This window comes from Varanus komodoensis, unplaced genomic scaffold, assembly GCF_004798865.1.
Source record: "Varanus komodoensis strain SLA01 unplaced genomic scaffold, ASM479886v1 scaffold9, whole genome shotgun sequence".
In the NCBI taxonomy this organism is placed as follows: Eukaryota; Metazoa; Chordata; class Lepidosauria; order Squamata; family Varanidae; genus Varanus; species Varanus komodoensis.
This window is the reverse complement of record NW_025336598.1, coordinates 35,279,819-35,297,770: the sequence shown is the minus strand read 5'-3', so window position 1 is coordinate 35,297,770 and position 17,952 is coordinate 35,279,819. Positions and strand designations below refer to the sequence as shown.

The window sequence follows — 17,952 nt, the reverse complement described above, 5'->3', positions numbered from 1 at the left end:
GGCCCTGGCCTACCTTTCTTTTTAGTGTTGTCTTGCAAGCTCTGGTGGGGGTGGGGGGATGTTTTCTCCAATGTGCCACACCTTCACGAACAGCCAATCTGAGACCTCCGATGCTCAGTTAAAAAGAATTATGGTATAACTTGCAGTGCAGCTTCAAGAGACTGACTGTGTCATATCTGAAGTGGTTGAACCCTAAACATCAATTTGGGACTTTCCTGTGAATCATTTTAAAAAAACAGAAAGAAAAGCTGCTGCAAATTCTCATATATTATACCATAATCTATGCAGTATTCCTTCCTTTGCATCTGTTGGGAATTGCCCTCATGACGACATTCCTTTTACCTGATTCCAGCAAGCCTATTAAGACCACAATGAAAGATCACAATGGGTAAGTAATTTACAACCTGATCCTAAACCATTTGCCAGGCATGACTGACTTTGACATCAATGTATTATAACAATAAATCAGCACAGTACAGTGCTTTGCATTTTCTCATTGGTCTAGCCATTGATGTAACCCAATCTTAGCCTTTACAGCATGCAAGTGGCTCAAATTACTGGTGATTTTTATCTTCCCAAGAAAAATGATCCTAATGAATTCAATTTTGTATTTAATAAACATAGACTGGCATTACTATGTAGTCAATCCCTTTGGGAAAGAGATGCAATCAGAAACTCTTAAGACAGTTGAATATTATTGTAATTTAAATGTAGATTGAAACTTAGCCTTTAATCAAGATGATGAGGCAAAATATTAGAATAATTATAAAAGGAGTTTCTTTCTAATAAAGAAAACTATAAATGTGCATCCTTTTCAAAGTGTAACAGGAAGTAAGTCTGAAGCAACAATTGATTAAAATAATGAACAACAATTCATAAAAGGACAGAATGATCTGTTGTTGATTTGCTATCACAGATTGAAAATAGAGGTTTAAATGAAACTTTAACCTTCCCTTGTGAGAGGGTTTTTAGTGGTGAAAAGATTAAGTAGAAAATCTGTGTGCATCCCTTTTCAGCCCTTCCAGAAATGCACCCATATTGAATCTACATTTCCTGTACAGTTTATTAAGTCATGCTTTCTGAAGCAGCTCACCAAAGTGTAACCTGCAACTGATTTCTAGGTGCCTACCTTTCTTCAATGATGGTTGTCAAATCTCTCCTGTATATTCTGCATACCCTGTCTTACACCATCTGAAACATTCAAGAGTTTAGCAGGTCAGCTAGGAGAGAAACAAAGTTCCCTCATTGCTTGGAGGCATATTGCACCTCATTCAAATAAAGCAAATACGCATCAAAATGAACAGCAGCAATAACAAATTGGAGGTGGAAGGAAGGTATTAAAATGCTGTATCAAATTTGTGTGTTAAAAACTTTCAAGACTCATTCATCAGAGTGGAGAGATTGAAGCACATACCTGTCTTAATTCTCCTGCTGAGTTTTGTTACTAGTTTCAAAACAAATTGATTAGTTCACTACAAATCTATGACTAATTGGCAAAAAATCCATCATGGATGAATGCGACTGAGGTAACTGTAAGCATTTTTGCTTCAGGGTGACACAAAATTATGCACCTGTGTTTAACCTAACTTTTTATTAAGATAGGACAATTAGGTTATTAATTGCCTGCCATCTTTATTCTCTGTAAGTCCATAGACACTTAATTCACCTATCTGCTTAACTGTTGACCTAGATGCTTTCTCCCTGAAGTTCCCCCTGTACTCACAGAGTTGCCTTCTTGCTGGCCAAGGCAGAATATGGGAAAGATAGTTAAGCGAGCTTCAGTGTGTCCATATGTACACCTCCCACCCCAGAGAAACACGCACATTGGAGCTGTGTATTCACCTTGGATTTCATCCTGAACTAACAGAGCTACCAGGGATGCTGAGCCCCATCTTCAAATACATTCAGCAGCATGGGTAGCCCCTTAAAAGCTCAGACTGCATCCCAGAATGAATAGCTGTTCTGTGGACCTTGGGTGTCACCAGCTTGCACTGTGTGTGCACAGGCATTCATGTAAATGTGTTTGTTATTTACATGTGATTTGTTTAGATTTTGACCAGCTTTAACTTTTAGAAATCCAGCTGAGCCAGTAGGTGGGCTGGAAACTGGAGTAATAGCTAAATAAATACACTTGTAGAGTAAGCCAAAGTAAAATACATCTACAAAATTGGCAACAAGTTGAAGAGATAAACCTTCCCTGGAGATTATAACCAGCAGCAGTGGTGGAAAAGTCTCTGTGCAAAGTCCACCTGCTGCATTATTTTGAAACAAGAAGACTATGAGGGCAGCAGCTGCAAGAGAACCCAAGAGAGGCAGAAAAAGTTCTGGCAGCTGACTAAAGACAGGTGCTGGCACTGCAGCCAAACCAGAATGACTCACAAGGGCCAGAGGAGCTGGCAGGGAAGGGCTGGTGTTTGGGGTGGATTTTAAATTCATGTGCAATTGGGTCCCTTTGAGGGTCAATGCATAAATGGACTATGGTGATTTTAAGTACTTTTGAGAATGCCTTGCCTCCCACTTTTCTCTTCATTGGTTTGTTTTCAGCTCATTCATTTCCCAGTGTCTCCAGCTGCATGCTTTTGCTTTTGTTGGGATGGGCTTGCTTCTCTCCATTCCAACAGAATGTATCGCATTCCTCTAAGACCCTTGGGGCAAGGCAGCTTCTGTGGGTGCAGAATTTCGACCTAAAACCTTCAAGAGCTTTTGAAAAAAAAAATTGTATCCAAATGTGTTTTGTTTGCATATGAAGATCCCCCATACAAAACTCTGGGCTTCAGCATGAGGTTAGTTCACAGAAAAGAATGCATAAAGGGAAGAGCTTGGAAGTAACTTGTATCCTGCAATGCCCACTGATGGTGCTACAGACCAGCACTCCCTAACCTGGTGCCTTCCAGATGTGTGTTGAACTCAGAGCAAATTCCAGGTGTTGGGGGGCCCTAGGGCAAGACCCCCCCCCCCAGTAATCTTCCTTCCTCAGTGAGTCTCCCCTTTCACCACCATTGCAACCAGCTGCTTTTCCTCATGCGTTCATGGGCTGGCTTCCCAGACTGGGAGGAACTGAACCCTTGCCGCCTCCTGCTCTCCCTCCACACCACGGCCACTGCCGTCTTGACCAGAGCAAGAGGAAAAGGCCCAAGCAGCCTGCCCAGGTGAAGGCGATGGGCTTTTGTCAGTAAGCCCTCTGGGCACTTGCCAAGCAGCTACTCTTTGGCAATGTGCAACCCTTGATGACAGCCCTGCTTGGACGGCAAATTCTATCACTCCAGGCAAGCAATGAGCACACGACACACTTGATGAGCTCTCTTCCAGGGCAGCAGGTGAGAAGGGTTGCAATGTCAAACATCCAGTTTGCTGTTGTCATCATCATATTATAAATGCTCCAGTAAACAGCACAATTAACAAGATTTTCACCTGCACTAGGAGCCAGTCATTTATAAAGGTAATAGTTTTAAATGTCCATTCCAGATCAAGCCACTCCAAAACACTTTGCATACAAAGAATGATATATTTTTGCTGGGAAATTTATCTCCCTTCAGGTGCTTTGAGGATTGCAGCGAAGCTCAGAGGGAACAGGCAATTCTCTGGGAGAGGGAGGGGAGTAGATGGTATCAGCGCACCTGCTAATCCAAAAGTGCCCATGCTGCATCCCTGGCTCCACTGAGCCACAGTCCAGCAGGTTCACTGGCTACCACTCTGTTTGCAGGTATGACCTAAGTTCTGCTCATGACCTGAATTGCTTGCATATCTTGGGAGCAAGTAGATATCTGCCTTTTCCCTTAAAAGCCTGCCCAAGTTGTAAAGGGAGGAAGGTGTGTGTGTGTTTTTTTTTTTTGAGTGCTACTGCCATCAGAGACATGTTTGGCAGAACTGCAAGAGAAGCTTCTTGATGGCCACTCCCAGGCCCTGGAGCATCCTGTCAGAGAGAGTAGCTTGGTCCACTCTGTCATTCTGCCATCAAATATATACTTTTACTCAGGTGGGCACTAGGCTTATCAACTGGTTTGTTGTTGAAGAAGGGAGGTTCAACTGGTTGGCACCACCTTTTTCTTTTATTGTGCTTTTAATGTATCTGCTTTTATGTTAGGTTTTATTTAAGGTTCTGTTTTTCCTCTGGATTTTAAAGTTAGCCACTGTGAGTGCCATTTTACTAGTGGAGAGGAAGAACGTTAAATAAAGCACACAAAAATGAATGAAGTAAGTGCTAGAAAACATGGAGAAGTTCATCCTCTAGGGAAGATGTCAGCAGTCCGTATATCAAATGGGCAATTGCACACTTACTGTATGAAAAACAGTTCATTTGGAAAGAGCTTGGCTTAGACCCAAATCCACTCACTCACTCACTCACTCACTCACTTTCTCCAGCTCTCAGCATTATTAATATATAACTTGGCAACCCAAGAAGTTGCATGAATTCTTGGGCTATTACAGCTTCATTTTACAAGATTCCTCTTTTGTGTTTGCTTGATTCCCCACCCCCACCCAGGAATAGGGTTGTTTATGTGAAGAACCCTCACTTGGATCTAATGGATGAAGATATTCTCTACCACTTAGATTTGGGAACCAAAACACACAATCTGCCAGCCATGTTTGGAGACGTGAAGGTAGAAGAGACTTTATACAATTGCAGCATTTCTAAGCATTCTTCATTCTTGCTCATGTTTCTCTTCATTTCTTTTACTGTTATCTTTGATCACAGTGTCTTCTCAGTGCCAGCTTCAGAGATGACTTAGGGTCCCACAGGGACTGCATCAGTGCCATTCTGTAAAGCAACTCAGAAAAGTACGCTGCAGCCACAGTTATGGGCAATTACCCTTCCTTTCTCAGTGAAATAAGTAGACTGGGGAAACTAAACCTGTTTCTGGTATGATGAGCTAAATTCTTCCCTGGGGTAGCTGTACTGACTCCAGTTCAGAAACAATGCATTGAGGAATTTGGCTCATCATAGCTTCATTTTCAAGTTGGAGTGTTTTCTTGCGAGAAAGGAGAGAGCAGCTTCTGTTGCAGCATTTCAGCTTCAAACACTCAAGAGTTGTGTTTAAAAAAAAAACCTGCATCAAAAATACATTTTTTCACATGTAAAGCCCTCCCATACAAAATTAAGAATGAACAAGAGATGTAGGGATGGAAAACAAGCAAAATTTGAGCTCACTGAGGTTCTCTTTTGTCTACCCTGATGCTCTTTTCCTCTCATTCTTACTCCCAAATATTAGCTTCTTTTTTCCTGTACAGAACACTCTGCATTTTATCATAAAAAGTATATTCCCAAACACATACCACTAAGGTACACTTTCACCATAGACTAGAATGTGAAATTACAGTTTTGAAGAGAAACTGCATTTTCAGAAGTACACACTTGCGCAACTGCACAAGTACGTACACAAGTTGGGAAATTGCAAACATTTCCTGAGAATTATAATTTCTACTCACCGTCAGAGTTGCAAATGAAATGCATTGACATGGGTCTTGAACAGGAACACAATTCCCATACCTACATCTGTAAGCTGGACTACAGGAAGGTGAATTCTACCAGATGATACTGTCTATCCATCCTTACAAGCCTTTCTCAACCTGGTGTTCTCCAAATGTTTTGGCTATATCACTTGTTCTGCCCTTTGACCATACCAGTTGATGTTGATGGGAATAGTGGTCCAAATATCTGGAAGGCATCAGTTTGGAGAAGTGTCAGCTCAGAAACATAAACAAAGGCATCCGTAGCTGAAATACCAGGGCCAGGTGAGATGGAGATAGAAAGAGAACCAAAGTTTATTCAGGCAAGGGTCAGAAACTCAGTAAAATGTAACAAAGCCCAAGGAGTAAATACATTCAGGTACAGGCAGGGGTCAGATACTGACAAAGGCATGGCAGAACCAGAAGCAAAAATGGAATAGGCGAGAGTCTAGCAACAAGTGAAGACTGGAGACAGAAGCTGCATTAAAAACATAAGCCAGCTACCACTGCAAAAGCTGTTGCAGTGTAAAGCTGGGCAAGATTGAGGAGACTTTTCTAGAGCCTCCGGTACCTCCCAGTTGGTCTGCATGATCGCAGTGGTTTCCATCCTTCAATGCTGAAAGTATTTGCAAAGTGAGCCAGGCTGCCTTATCTATCAGGCCACATGGGGCAGGGAAGGAGCTGCCTTATTTTGCAGATCCTGACAAGAGGGTTGATTTAACCCATTATTTATTATGGCACCAGTATCTGATTGTCATTAGCTCTCCAAGACCTCAGGCTGAGGTTTTTCCCACTGCTTACTGCCTCACCCTTATAACTAGAGAGGCCTGGAACTGAAACTGTACCTACTGCACACAAAGCATGCATCTGTCTCCTCTCCAAACTATGGTCCCTGGCATTTGCTTTCTGTGAAACTTGAACATTTTTCATTAGAAGACTCTCAGTGGGAAATGTATTCTTCAGAAGATTAGAAATTGCACCTTGGCCTTGAGAGTAGAGCAGAGGTGAATGCCTTCTTTCTTATTCTTTGACCGCTGCTTCCTGCTGCCTGGCTCACAACAGACTGATAATTTTAGGGAGTCCTTGTTCTATGGTCACTCTGATACCCATGTGCCAATCTTTTTATTTGTTTTTTATTTGTATCCCACCTCATTAGCCATAAGGCTCCCTCCCTGTCTTAAGCACATGGCTTTCTCAAAGATAAAGTCTCTCTTGCAAAGAATCCACTGCGGCTTATATAATTCTCCTCTCCATTTTATCATCACAACAACTCTACAAAGCAGGTTAGGCTGAGAATCAGTGACTGCTCCAAAATCTCTAAGTGAATTATATGGTCAAGTTGGGATTAGAACTGAGATCTCCCAAGTCCCAGTCTAATATTTTAAGTAAACCACCACACTGTTTGGCTCTATTACACTGTTAGGACTTCCTATCCTTTCTTAATAAGCCCTTTCAGACTTTTTAATGTAAGCTACAGCTACACCTGAATCATGAGTCACTGGAACACACCAAACATGGGATTAAAGGCTCACAGGACAATTCCAGTATGCTCACTTCTGCTAACAGAGAATGGTTGATTTCAGATAACATGACAAGCTATGGTAGATTTGTGTGTGTGTGTGTGTGTGTGTGTGTGTGTGTGTGTTTAACCAGAATTGGTATGTCTTGTTGACTGAAATCAGTTGTGGTATTTTACCATGGTAAGTATGGTTCTAAAAATCATGATAAGAAACAATTATTTGTTCTCTTGTTTCTCTGTACCAACATGGCTGGTCCTGTAGTCTGAACCCAGGATCATGGTTTCCATTGACCTGCTGTACAGCTCTGGAAAGAATAGCAAGTGCAGAGCTGCTCCAGGCATGCACCCTCCGATTGGGGAGCAATGAGGAAGAGGCAGGTGACATAAGCAGGGAGCAATGTACCTTGGGATTGAATTTCAGGGGTGGTGGTGATGGGATACATGCCAACAGTGGGAGGACTGATCTGGGAGGATAGAAACAATGATAAAGTAGAAACCACTCTGTCCTCTGTCAAGTAAATGATGGTAAAACAAATGCAAACCTATTCAACATTGCTCACATTCACATAATAGGACAATGTCTAACATGGTTTTTTCAAATATGTTGCCACAGAACTGGCTTTCTAGGTAATTTGAAAAGGTACAGCCTTAAGTTTAGTACCTTAAGTCCCACTGCTTTCAGTGGGAGAGTTGAGAGATGTTTAAATATTTTGCACTGAAATTTCTCTAAAGTGCTTCACTTTGGCTAAAGCAAGCATGCCCTTAGTCTGGTTTGTATTATATGCATTCTTTTCAGCCATAATCAGAACACTAGCATGGAACTGCAAATCTCTTAATATTTTGAGCTGAAGTGACCAGGAAAACTCATGCTTCTCTGTAGTGTATTCCCAGCAGCAGCGGCAGCACATAACATGCAACACAATCCAAAATGGGTTTTGTCCAAAGTAATTATCAGCGAAGCCTATTCCCTAGTAGGCATGCTTAGGGTAACAAGAATTGTATTCTCCATGCTGCCCAGTAGCATGCAAGGCTGTACGGAACGTTATCGATACAAGTTTCCTAATTTAAAACCTCGATGTGTGTCTGACTGCAGAAACCATTTGCAAGAGCTGACAGTTACATGTTCAGGAGCCACCTCCAAGACTCAGAAATCGGGTTTCTTGGTTTTTGTTTTAATATGGCCTTCTGTGAACATTTTTGTTCGCATTTGTTACTCCTACTACCTTCTATTGAATTATCTGAATCTCTTGCCATTCTGCTTGGTGCTGTTGAAACAATAAATCAGACCACACGCCACTTCAGCATCTGGTTCTACTTTGTTTTCAATAGAAATAACTACCCACAGTTTGCATTCAGTGCCTGCATTAAAAGGATATCATGCTGGATTTACTTTTAGCTGAATATTATGTTTGCTTCGTAAGAGCTATTTGGGCTAAGGACAACACCCAAGTACAAAATGCAGACAGTGCTTATCACTGACAAAGTACAGAAGCATGTTTTGTTGGTTTTTCTTGCCAGTTATCTCATTAAACAGAGGCCAGCAGAATTTCATAGACAATACAGGCATTCAGGACAGGAGCCACATATGTGGGAGACCACAAATTGCAGTCTTGTATCTCTTTTTTCTCTTCCTCTCTCGCTCTCCAGCCCTCACTGGTAACCATTGAACTAAATGCACGATGTGAGCTCAGCTCTGCTCCCACTTCACATCAATGGCTATGACTTGCAAGGGTGGGGTTCTTAGGTCAGAAAACACAGTTCATTTAGATGATGAAGAGGTGCAGGTGCTGTTTTAAAGAACAGCCATACACTTCTCCTAACACAGTCTAGTTGGGGCTTCAGGCTATGTGACAGAAAGAGTAAGGAAGTTGAACAACTTGTTTTTCTAAAACAAAATCTGTTGGTATATTAGAAATCCACTAGATTCCTAGGATAACTGAGATCAAACTACATTTCAATTCTGTGAACCTTGAATAAAAGGGCTAGGCAGTTAATTTACTCTGTCTTCCTGGCATACTCCCTTCAGATATAAAATTGTATGAAAGAAGTTCAACATCTTATCATCAGTGCAAACCAAGTCTCAGTTGTTGCTATGGCTGATAATCTGATAATTTATTTCCAGTTTGTCTGTGTGGGTGGAAGCCCCAACAGGATGAAAGCTTTTGCTCAGTTCATGCATAAAGAACTTGGACTCGAAGGAGATGGAAAAGACATAAACGATGTTTGTGCTGGGACAGATCGCTACTGTATGTATAAGATTGGCCCCATCCTGTCAGCGTAAGTACATTATGGAGCACCAAAAACACATCCATTAGTGGCACAACAGTAACTGATGACTTTAGTACATCGTTCACATCCCCTATTCAATATTTGATGCACACCCAACACTTGTGAGACAAGCTGGAATGAAAGCCCTTACAATCAAGGGACTTCATAAAAAGCAACAACGCCACTGTTATGGCAGGACCGGCAGCTTTTCAGGAAACTTCTGCTCATTGTACTGCCTGTCAGCATCTTAGCCTTGACTGACAAGCATGGCTTCTGTAAGCAAGCAGCTCTTTCTTCTTCTGTGAGTGAGAAGCTCAGCAAAAGTGCCTGAGGACACCTCCTGTAATCCCACTACATCCCTTGGGTGTTAAACCAGAAATATGGCAGCTGAGCAAAGCTTTTACCTTGAGGGAAAAATGAAGTTTCCTTATTTTGCAGGCTTAGAGTGCAACTGCTGGCATATACAGGTTTCTGAATTGCCACTGTCAGCAGCATGGGCCATTTGAGGTAGCTCAGGAAGAAGAGCAGAATGAAGCAAATACAGGCCACAGGATTGGACTTGCTTAGGAAGCTCGTAAGAACCAGGGTGCAAATGACCCCTCAGATTGTAGGCCGATACCTATCTATTGACGTAGGTTTTGCTAAGAAAGGCCTTGCCATGGCCAATAGATAGGCTGCCAGATAGTGCAGACATGTTCCACCGATGAAGCCTCCTAGGGTTTCACTTAACCATTTGCCTTTCCAAATATGAGACCTCTGGGGATTCCACATCTGGCACTATTGTGTCATTTCATACATAGTATCATTTGCACATGAAATCAAGGAGGAGGGGAATTAGGTTAAAAGGTGAAGGAAAGGTTTTAAGCGCATCATTTTCATCACTGAGGAAAGTCACATTTTCATCATCAAGTGTAGCCTGCTTCAATTTGTTTCATTTCTGGCATCGATCAGCTTCTGCTTTTGCTGCTGCAATGCCGATCACAGCTAATAGGATTGGCTGCATTCAGTGGTGGTTGTGCAGAAGAGGAAGTAATTGATGCACATGCAAGATGGGGCATTTGCTTTTTGCTGGCATCCCTTCTACCATGCTGTTCAAAACGCTGAGAACTGGGGGGCCCTCCAGAACAATGTGCAGCATGGTGCAAAGTGCTGCCGTGCATAGAAGGCATAAGCAAAACTGGCAGGGCCTCTCCTGGGTGAGTGCACACACTTCCTGCTAGTGCAAAGCCACTGCTGGAAGCAGCTCATAATACTGAGATTAATCTCTACCTGGTGTTTAAGTGCCTTGTGGTGCAGCTCGTTGCCTGCAGCAAATTTAATGGTAACAGGGGGAATCCCGTGGCCCCTAGACAGCACTGGAGTGAGCAAGCCCATCTAGAGGAAAATGCAGGATGGGAGGATGGGGAAGAAAAGATCGCCTCTGCTGCTCCTCCTGCTCTGCAGAGGAAGCGGTCAACCTCTGAGTTTGGGGCTTACAAGGCATCATGATAGGGTTGAGCTCTAATTCTTGTGTTGAAGAGAGTCTTTTCGCTCTATTCTCAAAGAGCCAGCCAGCTATAACCATCTCTTTGAGTTATGCTGAAATAATGTGCATTTGTGCTCTGTATACCATGCCACGTTATCCAAAGAAAACTTTACATACAGTTTTAAGTTATGCAGCACAATTCTATGCATGTTTCCTCAGAAGTGGCTTCCATGAGGAACAGAAGAGTAGCCCTGCTGGGTGAGATCAGAAGCTTATGCAGGCCGGCATCCTGTTTCCCATTGCTGCTGCTGTCCCTTCAGAGGCATGCTTCCACAATCCTGGTCACTTAGCAGCATTTTCCATTAATTTGTCCACTCTCCTTTTCAAACCATCAAAGTGGTAGCCATCACCACATCTCTTTGAAGTGCATTTCACAGCTTGAACTAAATGGTTCTGTGCAGACTTCCCTTGCTCTATCCTGGGACTCCCACCATTCAGTTGCCTTGGTTGGCCTGAAGCTCTGTTATTATAAGGGGGCAAAATATCTCTCAATCCACTTTCTCCTAAATTCCAGGAAATTCCTCATTTCATAACTAATTTATCAGCAATTTCTGCTTCTTTCCATTCAGACACTCCTCAAGTGTTACTGCCAGCCCAATCTTTCAGGCATTCAAAAATGCTACGTGTTTTAAATTTTAATACACAGAGTGAAAAATGGCCATGGCTTGTTCTTGCTGTTTCTATAAATTATTTCCTTGCTTTTCTGATGCAGGGAATGTAACAGATGCACAGAGCTGCTCGGGAAATTCCCCACCTGCTTCTCTGGTAGGCAAGCGAGACTTAAGATTAATAGACTGGGAGCAGAAAACCTACTTCCCATGCAAGTCAAAGGGGTATGTGGTGGTGGTGATGGATCAGACCCCAAGACTATGATTTATACCATTGCTTCATTTGACTCATGCCATGTGTCTTAGGATGTCACACGTTGCCTTTGAAAGGTGCTTGGTGTTCCCGTGTTAGCAGGGGAAAGGCACATTTTTGTTCAGTTCCACAGCAGTCTGTGAATTCAAGGTTTCATCTGGCCTCCTGCTGTATGTAAGCAATGCTATTGCTGGGGTCTAAGTACTTTGTGTTGCAGTCCACCAGCGACTTGGGACAGTGGGACGTTATAAGCTTGAAGGGAAACAGGCTGTGCGAGTAAATGTGGCTTTTGGATTCCAAGTAGAGAGCATCTTCTTTCATGTCGACCTACCAGTTTGCTGAGAAGTACAGCTCAGAGTCCATGTCTGATGGCAAGCTGACAGAGGATCGTTTCTGCTGCCATGCTCCAACCCTTCTCTCCCCCATCCGTGGGAGTTTGGATGCCTGTTGAAGCTTGCCTGCTGATTTTAATCCCTACATTGATAAGATTTTCTTTGCTGTTGATTTTATGCTTGGATTGCAGTTTTTAATGCATTTCATACAGTATCCTGTGATTTGATAATGAAGAGCAATGAATAAATAAGCAAACAGCCTTGAGAGTTCTATCCCGCACTCACTTAGGCAGCACAACGTGTGGCAGTTCCCACTTGGGCCTCTTGTAGCCTCCTCCTTTTCCCATCATCCGTTCTGCACATGCTGCACTGCTTTTAGATGCAATCCAGAGCCCTGGGGAAGGCTGAGCTGCTGGATGCTAATTTTAAGACTGCTGCAAATGAAGGGCATGTAATCCTGGTGCACTCGGAAAAGCAGCAGTGGGTGAGGAAAGGGCAAGACTGCTGGGGGAGGGCTTTGCCCTCCGCTCTTTGTGAGCTAGGGCTTGAGAGTGAGCTGCAAGGCAGGCAAGTCCTAGTTGAACTCTTGCCATAGGCTCAACCACTGGCTTTCAACTGGCTGCTTTTCTTTTTATTTGAACTCCCCACCTGCAACCTGCAAGAAGTAACAATGAGCTTTCCTATGGACTTCTTGCAAGCATCATTACAACAATGCACACGAAGTGTGTTGGACAGTCTCTGTTGTCATTCATTTAAACAGGGGTGCCATTCATTTAATGAGGCATGACCCACTGGATGATGGGACTTACATAGGACTCTTTATACAGCTGGTTTACACCTGAACTGCTGTGTGGTGACAGCACCAGAGCTCACAGGAAGATCCCCTGCTTGCCTGTAGAAGGTCCAGGACCCATTCCTGGCACCGAGTGGATTCTCGGCTGAATCCCTGGAGAACCACTCTCACCTGGTAGAAATTAGGGATGGGCAGCCTAGGTGCCCTTCAGATGTTTTGGACTACAGTGCCCAAAACCATGTTCACTGAATGTGCTGGCTGGGACTTATGGGTGTTTTCATCCCAAAAACTGGGAGGGCACCTGGCTGTCTATCCCTGCTGCAGGCAATACCAAGTTGATAAAACAGTGGCCTGATTCAGTATAAGCAGAACTTTCTACCTTTCTGATAAGATCAGAAGAAAAGGCCCATAGTTCTTGACTGGCTTTCAAACCAAAGGCTGTACCCTACCCTGTGCACACACCATTGATTGGAAAACCATTGCTGCAGGAAGCAGCCAGATGCTAGAGATTCCACAAACAATGGGAAACAAGCAGAAAAACCTGTTGCTGGAATAGGCTAAGTTGGCAGAGTTCCCTCCTCTTCTTCATGGACCTGTTCTGTTTTTGCAAGGCTGCGTCTAGATTTTGCAAGGATATTTGTCTTAGGAAGAGCTTGTTCCTGTAGAGGCCCAACAGAATGATCGGAGGCATAGCAGCAGCAGAGCATTCTCCCTGTGTTCAGTTTGTTAATTTGAACTGATTTGATAAATCCAGATGATGCAAGTTCAACACTGAGCATTTGTCAAAGAAACAAGTGTTCCAGTTTTATGGTCTGAAAAACAGTGTGTAACTCATAAACTAAACATTGTTAATTCAGCACATTTCAAAGACAACACAAAATTGTATTAAAGTGCAGTACAGAATCCTTTTTTAAATAACCTTAAGCTATTTCAAACAGTTACGGCATATCAAGTCAAGTGTAAGTACATTTCAATTCCATTAATACTAAGGTGAGAATGAATGAGAATTAAATGTTTAACTCTCTTTCATTGAAATTAATGCTCGATTTGGCTGGTTTATGCCCCTCATTTTCTAGACTTCTTTTAGCTTGGTCTGAGATAGCCCTTGTGCAAATGTGCCCTGTTTATCTAAATGCTCAGCTAATGGAAGGGATCGCCTGCCTGCATGTGTTGCATTTGCAAGACAATTTGGTCTGGTTCAGATATAATGCTAATTTATTAAATGCATGGCTTTTTGCTGCAGCCAGGGGTTTTTGAACAAAGTATGTATTTTTTTCCCATTCTCTGGGTTTGTTTGTTTCTTTTCTCCTTCTTCCACTCCCACGCTGAATCTCAACTGCCTTTGCAGCACTGGAGTACTGGCATACCAAGAGAATGGATTTTTAAATTGTTCTAACCCTCTGACTCTGTATGCTGGCAAAACAACCCATCAACATTTTACAGTTCTGGTTTCTTACATAATGACAACGCTTGATTCAAATGGCCACAGTCCACAGCCCAACAACAAACCATGGGTTTTCTCTGTGGTTTGTGCATGGTTAACAACCCATAGTTCACTCATCGTTCTGGGTTTGAGCATAATGATGGCCATGATAATTAAGCCATGTTTTGATATTATGTCAAAACCAACTCATTGTCTGAGTTGGCACAATTGCCTTGCGGCACATGGCACCTGCCATGTTGAATAGGCAAGCTGTGATGGGTGTTTGCCATGGCTTATCATGTCCTGCAAACCTGGGCAGCAAGAATTACTCAAGGATTAAATTCATGCAAGCTTCGATGCACTCCCACCATGGCTTGCATATTCAAAATGGCAGCTGACATATGTCACAACCTGTTGGCTTAAATGTCATAGTAGGCTGCAGGAATCACATGAACTGGCTCACTGATTTCAGTGGGAGAAAAGCAAATTACTTTTAGCTGAATCATGCATCATACATCTACTGGGATTTTATTGTGCAGCAATACTTTAAATATAGACTTATTTTGTTATCTTCATTAAATGCATTTTACAAATTAAGGTCTCTTCTGCTAAGGTTTACAGTGATCCTTTCCTTTCCTTTCTATTTTCCTAACAGCACGGGATGGGTGTTCCCTCCATTTCGATCATGCTTCATGAACTAATCAAATTGCTACACCATGCAAAATGCTGTGATGTTACCATTATACGCATGGGTACTTCAGGAGGATTAGGTGAGCAAAGAGTTTTGCTGTTGCCAGGCGTAAGGGAAGCAAATGAAATACATCTCAGGGAAAGGTCATGTCTTTATGAGATTTTTGCAGCACTTTTTCCCTTCAAAGTCAACAAATATCAATGAGCCGAGGCATACAAGAGACGAAAAACGTGTTCTGGTAGTACCAGCCTGAAAACACAGGACTTGATGTTCTTTTTAGATTAAAGTCATTTGGATTTTCCCCTAACTCCTCAAAAGACAGTCATATATGTGTGACTGATACAAAGAAATAGTATCAGTTTCACGTTGTACAATAGCACTTTGTATATTTTATAATTCATAAAAATGTTCTCCTTCAAAATTTAGATTCCTGTTCTTTAAAATATGTTTTTCTTATAACAATATTTATTCAGCAGCAACCACCATATTAATATTAATAGAAAAGGAAAGTCCCATCATGAACAAAACTCCAAAGAAATGCTGGGTGAATTTGTCAGGTGAACATACCTGAATTACATGCCAGATATAGATAGACTGTCTTTTCATCTACTGAAAGTTCTACCTGAACAGGATCCAAAATTATATGCCAATTAAAAACCCAATAGATTACCCTCACAGTCACGGGCCAGGATGCCTTATAGACTTGATAACACACCATAGACTGAGTAGACCAAAAAAAAAAAAAAAGATCATTACTTCAAAAGGCATTGATCCTATATTACTTCCATTATGTATGATCTATTTTATCTCTGAAAATAAAATATACAGTTGAGTATGTTTTTGGTAGCTTAAAAAGGAATACCTTAGTCCCCTACACAAAATCAGTACACATCTGCAACTCTGTATAAACTTACAGAGTTTGTTTATACTGGTGGAACTTACTTCCAAGTAAATCTGCATAAGATTGTACCCTATGACCCACTGTCATACTGTAATAACGACACTGAATACTAATTCTTTCTCATGACCCTTATATACACAATAGTAGTTTACTATCAATGGTTTTCCACTAAAATGTACAATTCCTTAACACAGTCAAGTATTACAACAGTCAGGTTGTAAGCCCAAACATTGGTACCCCCATCCTCTGCTCTCAACACATAAACTCCAAATCTGTTCTGGTGGGTTGCTTGGACCATCTGGAGAAGATGTGGAGGATGTGTTGAGTTTCACAGGGAGAGGGAACAGGGAAGTCTTGCTCTGCAACTGGTATCTTTCCATGAGTAGAGCAAGGGGTTTGGATCCAGCCAACGTTTCTGGAAGGCCCAGCATAAACTTGTAATTTGCCCTCTTCTATCTCATGGTGCTATCCCATATTCAACACCACAGAAATCCAGAAAGAAAAGTATCTGCATTTCGATAATTATACCATGGCCCAAACTAGGCTTTTTCAACCATGATCCAACTTTCCCTGCCTCTTTCTGTTTAGTATAACACACACTCAGAGACCTACAAATTCTGGTGGCTACTTTGCAACTTCTGGGTTAGTCCTAATAAAGGAAACCCAGATGTACAGGTTAACTATGGACTGCATAGGGCAAGCCTTGCATTCATGCTCCTTCTTTCCTTGTCAGTGCTGCCTAAAATGGGAAAGATGGCCTACACATCTAGGCATTGTTTCTGTCAACACATATAAACTTTGTGTAAGCTTAATTTAAATGTTTTGTTATATTCTGATTACTGAGATCAAGATCACTACAATGGAAGATTGTGGACTTGTTTATTACCAACTGGTTCTTAACTTCCCCACCTGTTTTCAGGAATTGAACCTGGCTCTGTTGTAATAACAGACATGGCAGTGGATTCATTTTTTAAGCCTCGGTTTGAGCAGGTGATACTGGACAATGTGGTAATACGAAGCACTGAACTTGATCAAAGCCTTGCTGATGAATTACTAGAATGTAGCAGAGAGATTAAGAATTTTCCAACACTTGTCGGCCACACAATGTGCACCTATGATTTTTATGAGGGTAAGTGGAAACAGTTTATATACTATTTTTTTAAAAAAATCTTATACACTAGAATAAATCAGAAAGCATTAAGACATCATGATATATTCTCGTCAAGTTTGGCTGGCACTGCCCAGGAGTTTATTATATTCTAAATCATATCACCCAAGTCAATTTCCATGAATACTGCAAACCTTTCTCCATCTTTCCTTCTCCTAGCACATTTTAAAGATCTACTCCAGGATCTCTCCCAACCCTCCTGAACAAATTTAGAGGATACATATGGGGCTGGCAAGGAAAAAACCTTCCCTTGTGTTTATGCTGAAAGAAGTCATCCCATATGCAGGATAAGCTAATTGGATTCCACACTTATTCTTGTTCCATTGCACAATTTGAAGGCCTCTTGAAAAAAACAAATTTATGGTGCAACTGTGTGTGCATCTGCTAGTCCAATGGCATTTACTCCCAAGGAATTGTGTATCAGATTGCAGCCATCAGCTCAACATAGGTGGACTTACTTTGGAGAAAAAAGGAACAGGACTGCTGTTTAACGTTTCTTATCTACTTTTCATCATAGCATCCTCTGTAATAATTTGTTTTCATTCTCTGTTAACTAAATGAATATTATTTCATGAACTTTGAGAACGTTTGAGGAACAACATCTGCCCTTCTTAGTTTTTATATGGTACTTTATATGATTTTTAAAATAGAAAATCTCACCATAAGAAACCATTAGTCCGTGGTTTCTCATTCTTTTAGATTTATCTTAATGCTGTAAAATCAAATATTACCATGAAAATGTATCTCCCCACCCCCTTCCACCACCACCACAGCCCCAATGAGATTTCTCAAGCCTGGATCTCAGCTTCAGCCACTGGAAACACATTTGTAACTACAAGTCACTACAGAGGAAAGTTGTGGTGAAATGAAAGAGGAAAGTTACTTGTACCACACAGTAGTGCATGCCTAGTTAAAACCACTCTATTCATTCACCTTTGGTTGGGCAAAGATAGAATTACAACTTTTGGCACATTTCTTGAATAAAAAAGTAAATTTGTCTTCAAGAACTCACATGGCATTCTT

General features: G+C 41.8%; 2 protein-coding genes across 3 annotated transcripts in view; one reads left to right on the top strand and one right to left on the bottom strand.

Moving 5' to 3' along the window:
- The window catches only part of CCDC148 (coiled-coil domain containing 148), a 199,771-nt gene that overhangs the window by 21,521 nt on the left and 160,298 nt on the right, over positions 1 to 17,952 (bottom strand). The gene's annotated exons all lie outside the window — the stretch shown is intronic.
- The window catches only part of UPP2 (uridine phosphorylase 2), a 25,424-nt gene continuing 7,562 nt past the window's right edge, over positions 91 to 17,952 (top strand). The window contains 5 exon segments of the mRNA XM_044418437.1: positions 91 to 388; positions 4,484 to 4,601; positions 9,090 to 9,248; positions 14,825 to 14,939; positions 16,681 to 16,890. Coding sequence (XP_044274372.1) covers positions 324 to 388; positions 4,484 to 4,601; positions 9,090 to 9,248; positions 14,825 to 14,939; positions 16,681 to 16,890 — 667 coding nt within the window. The 5' untranslated portion in view covers positions 91 to 323.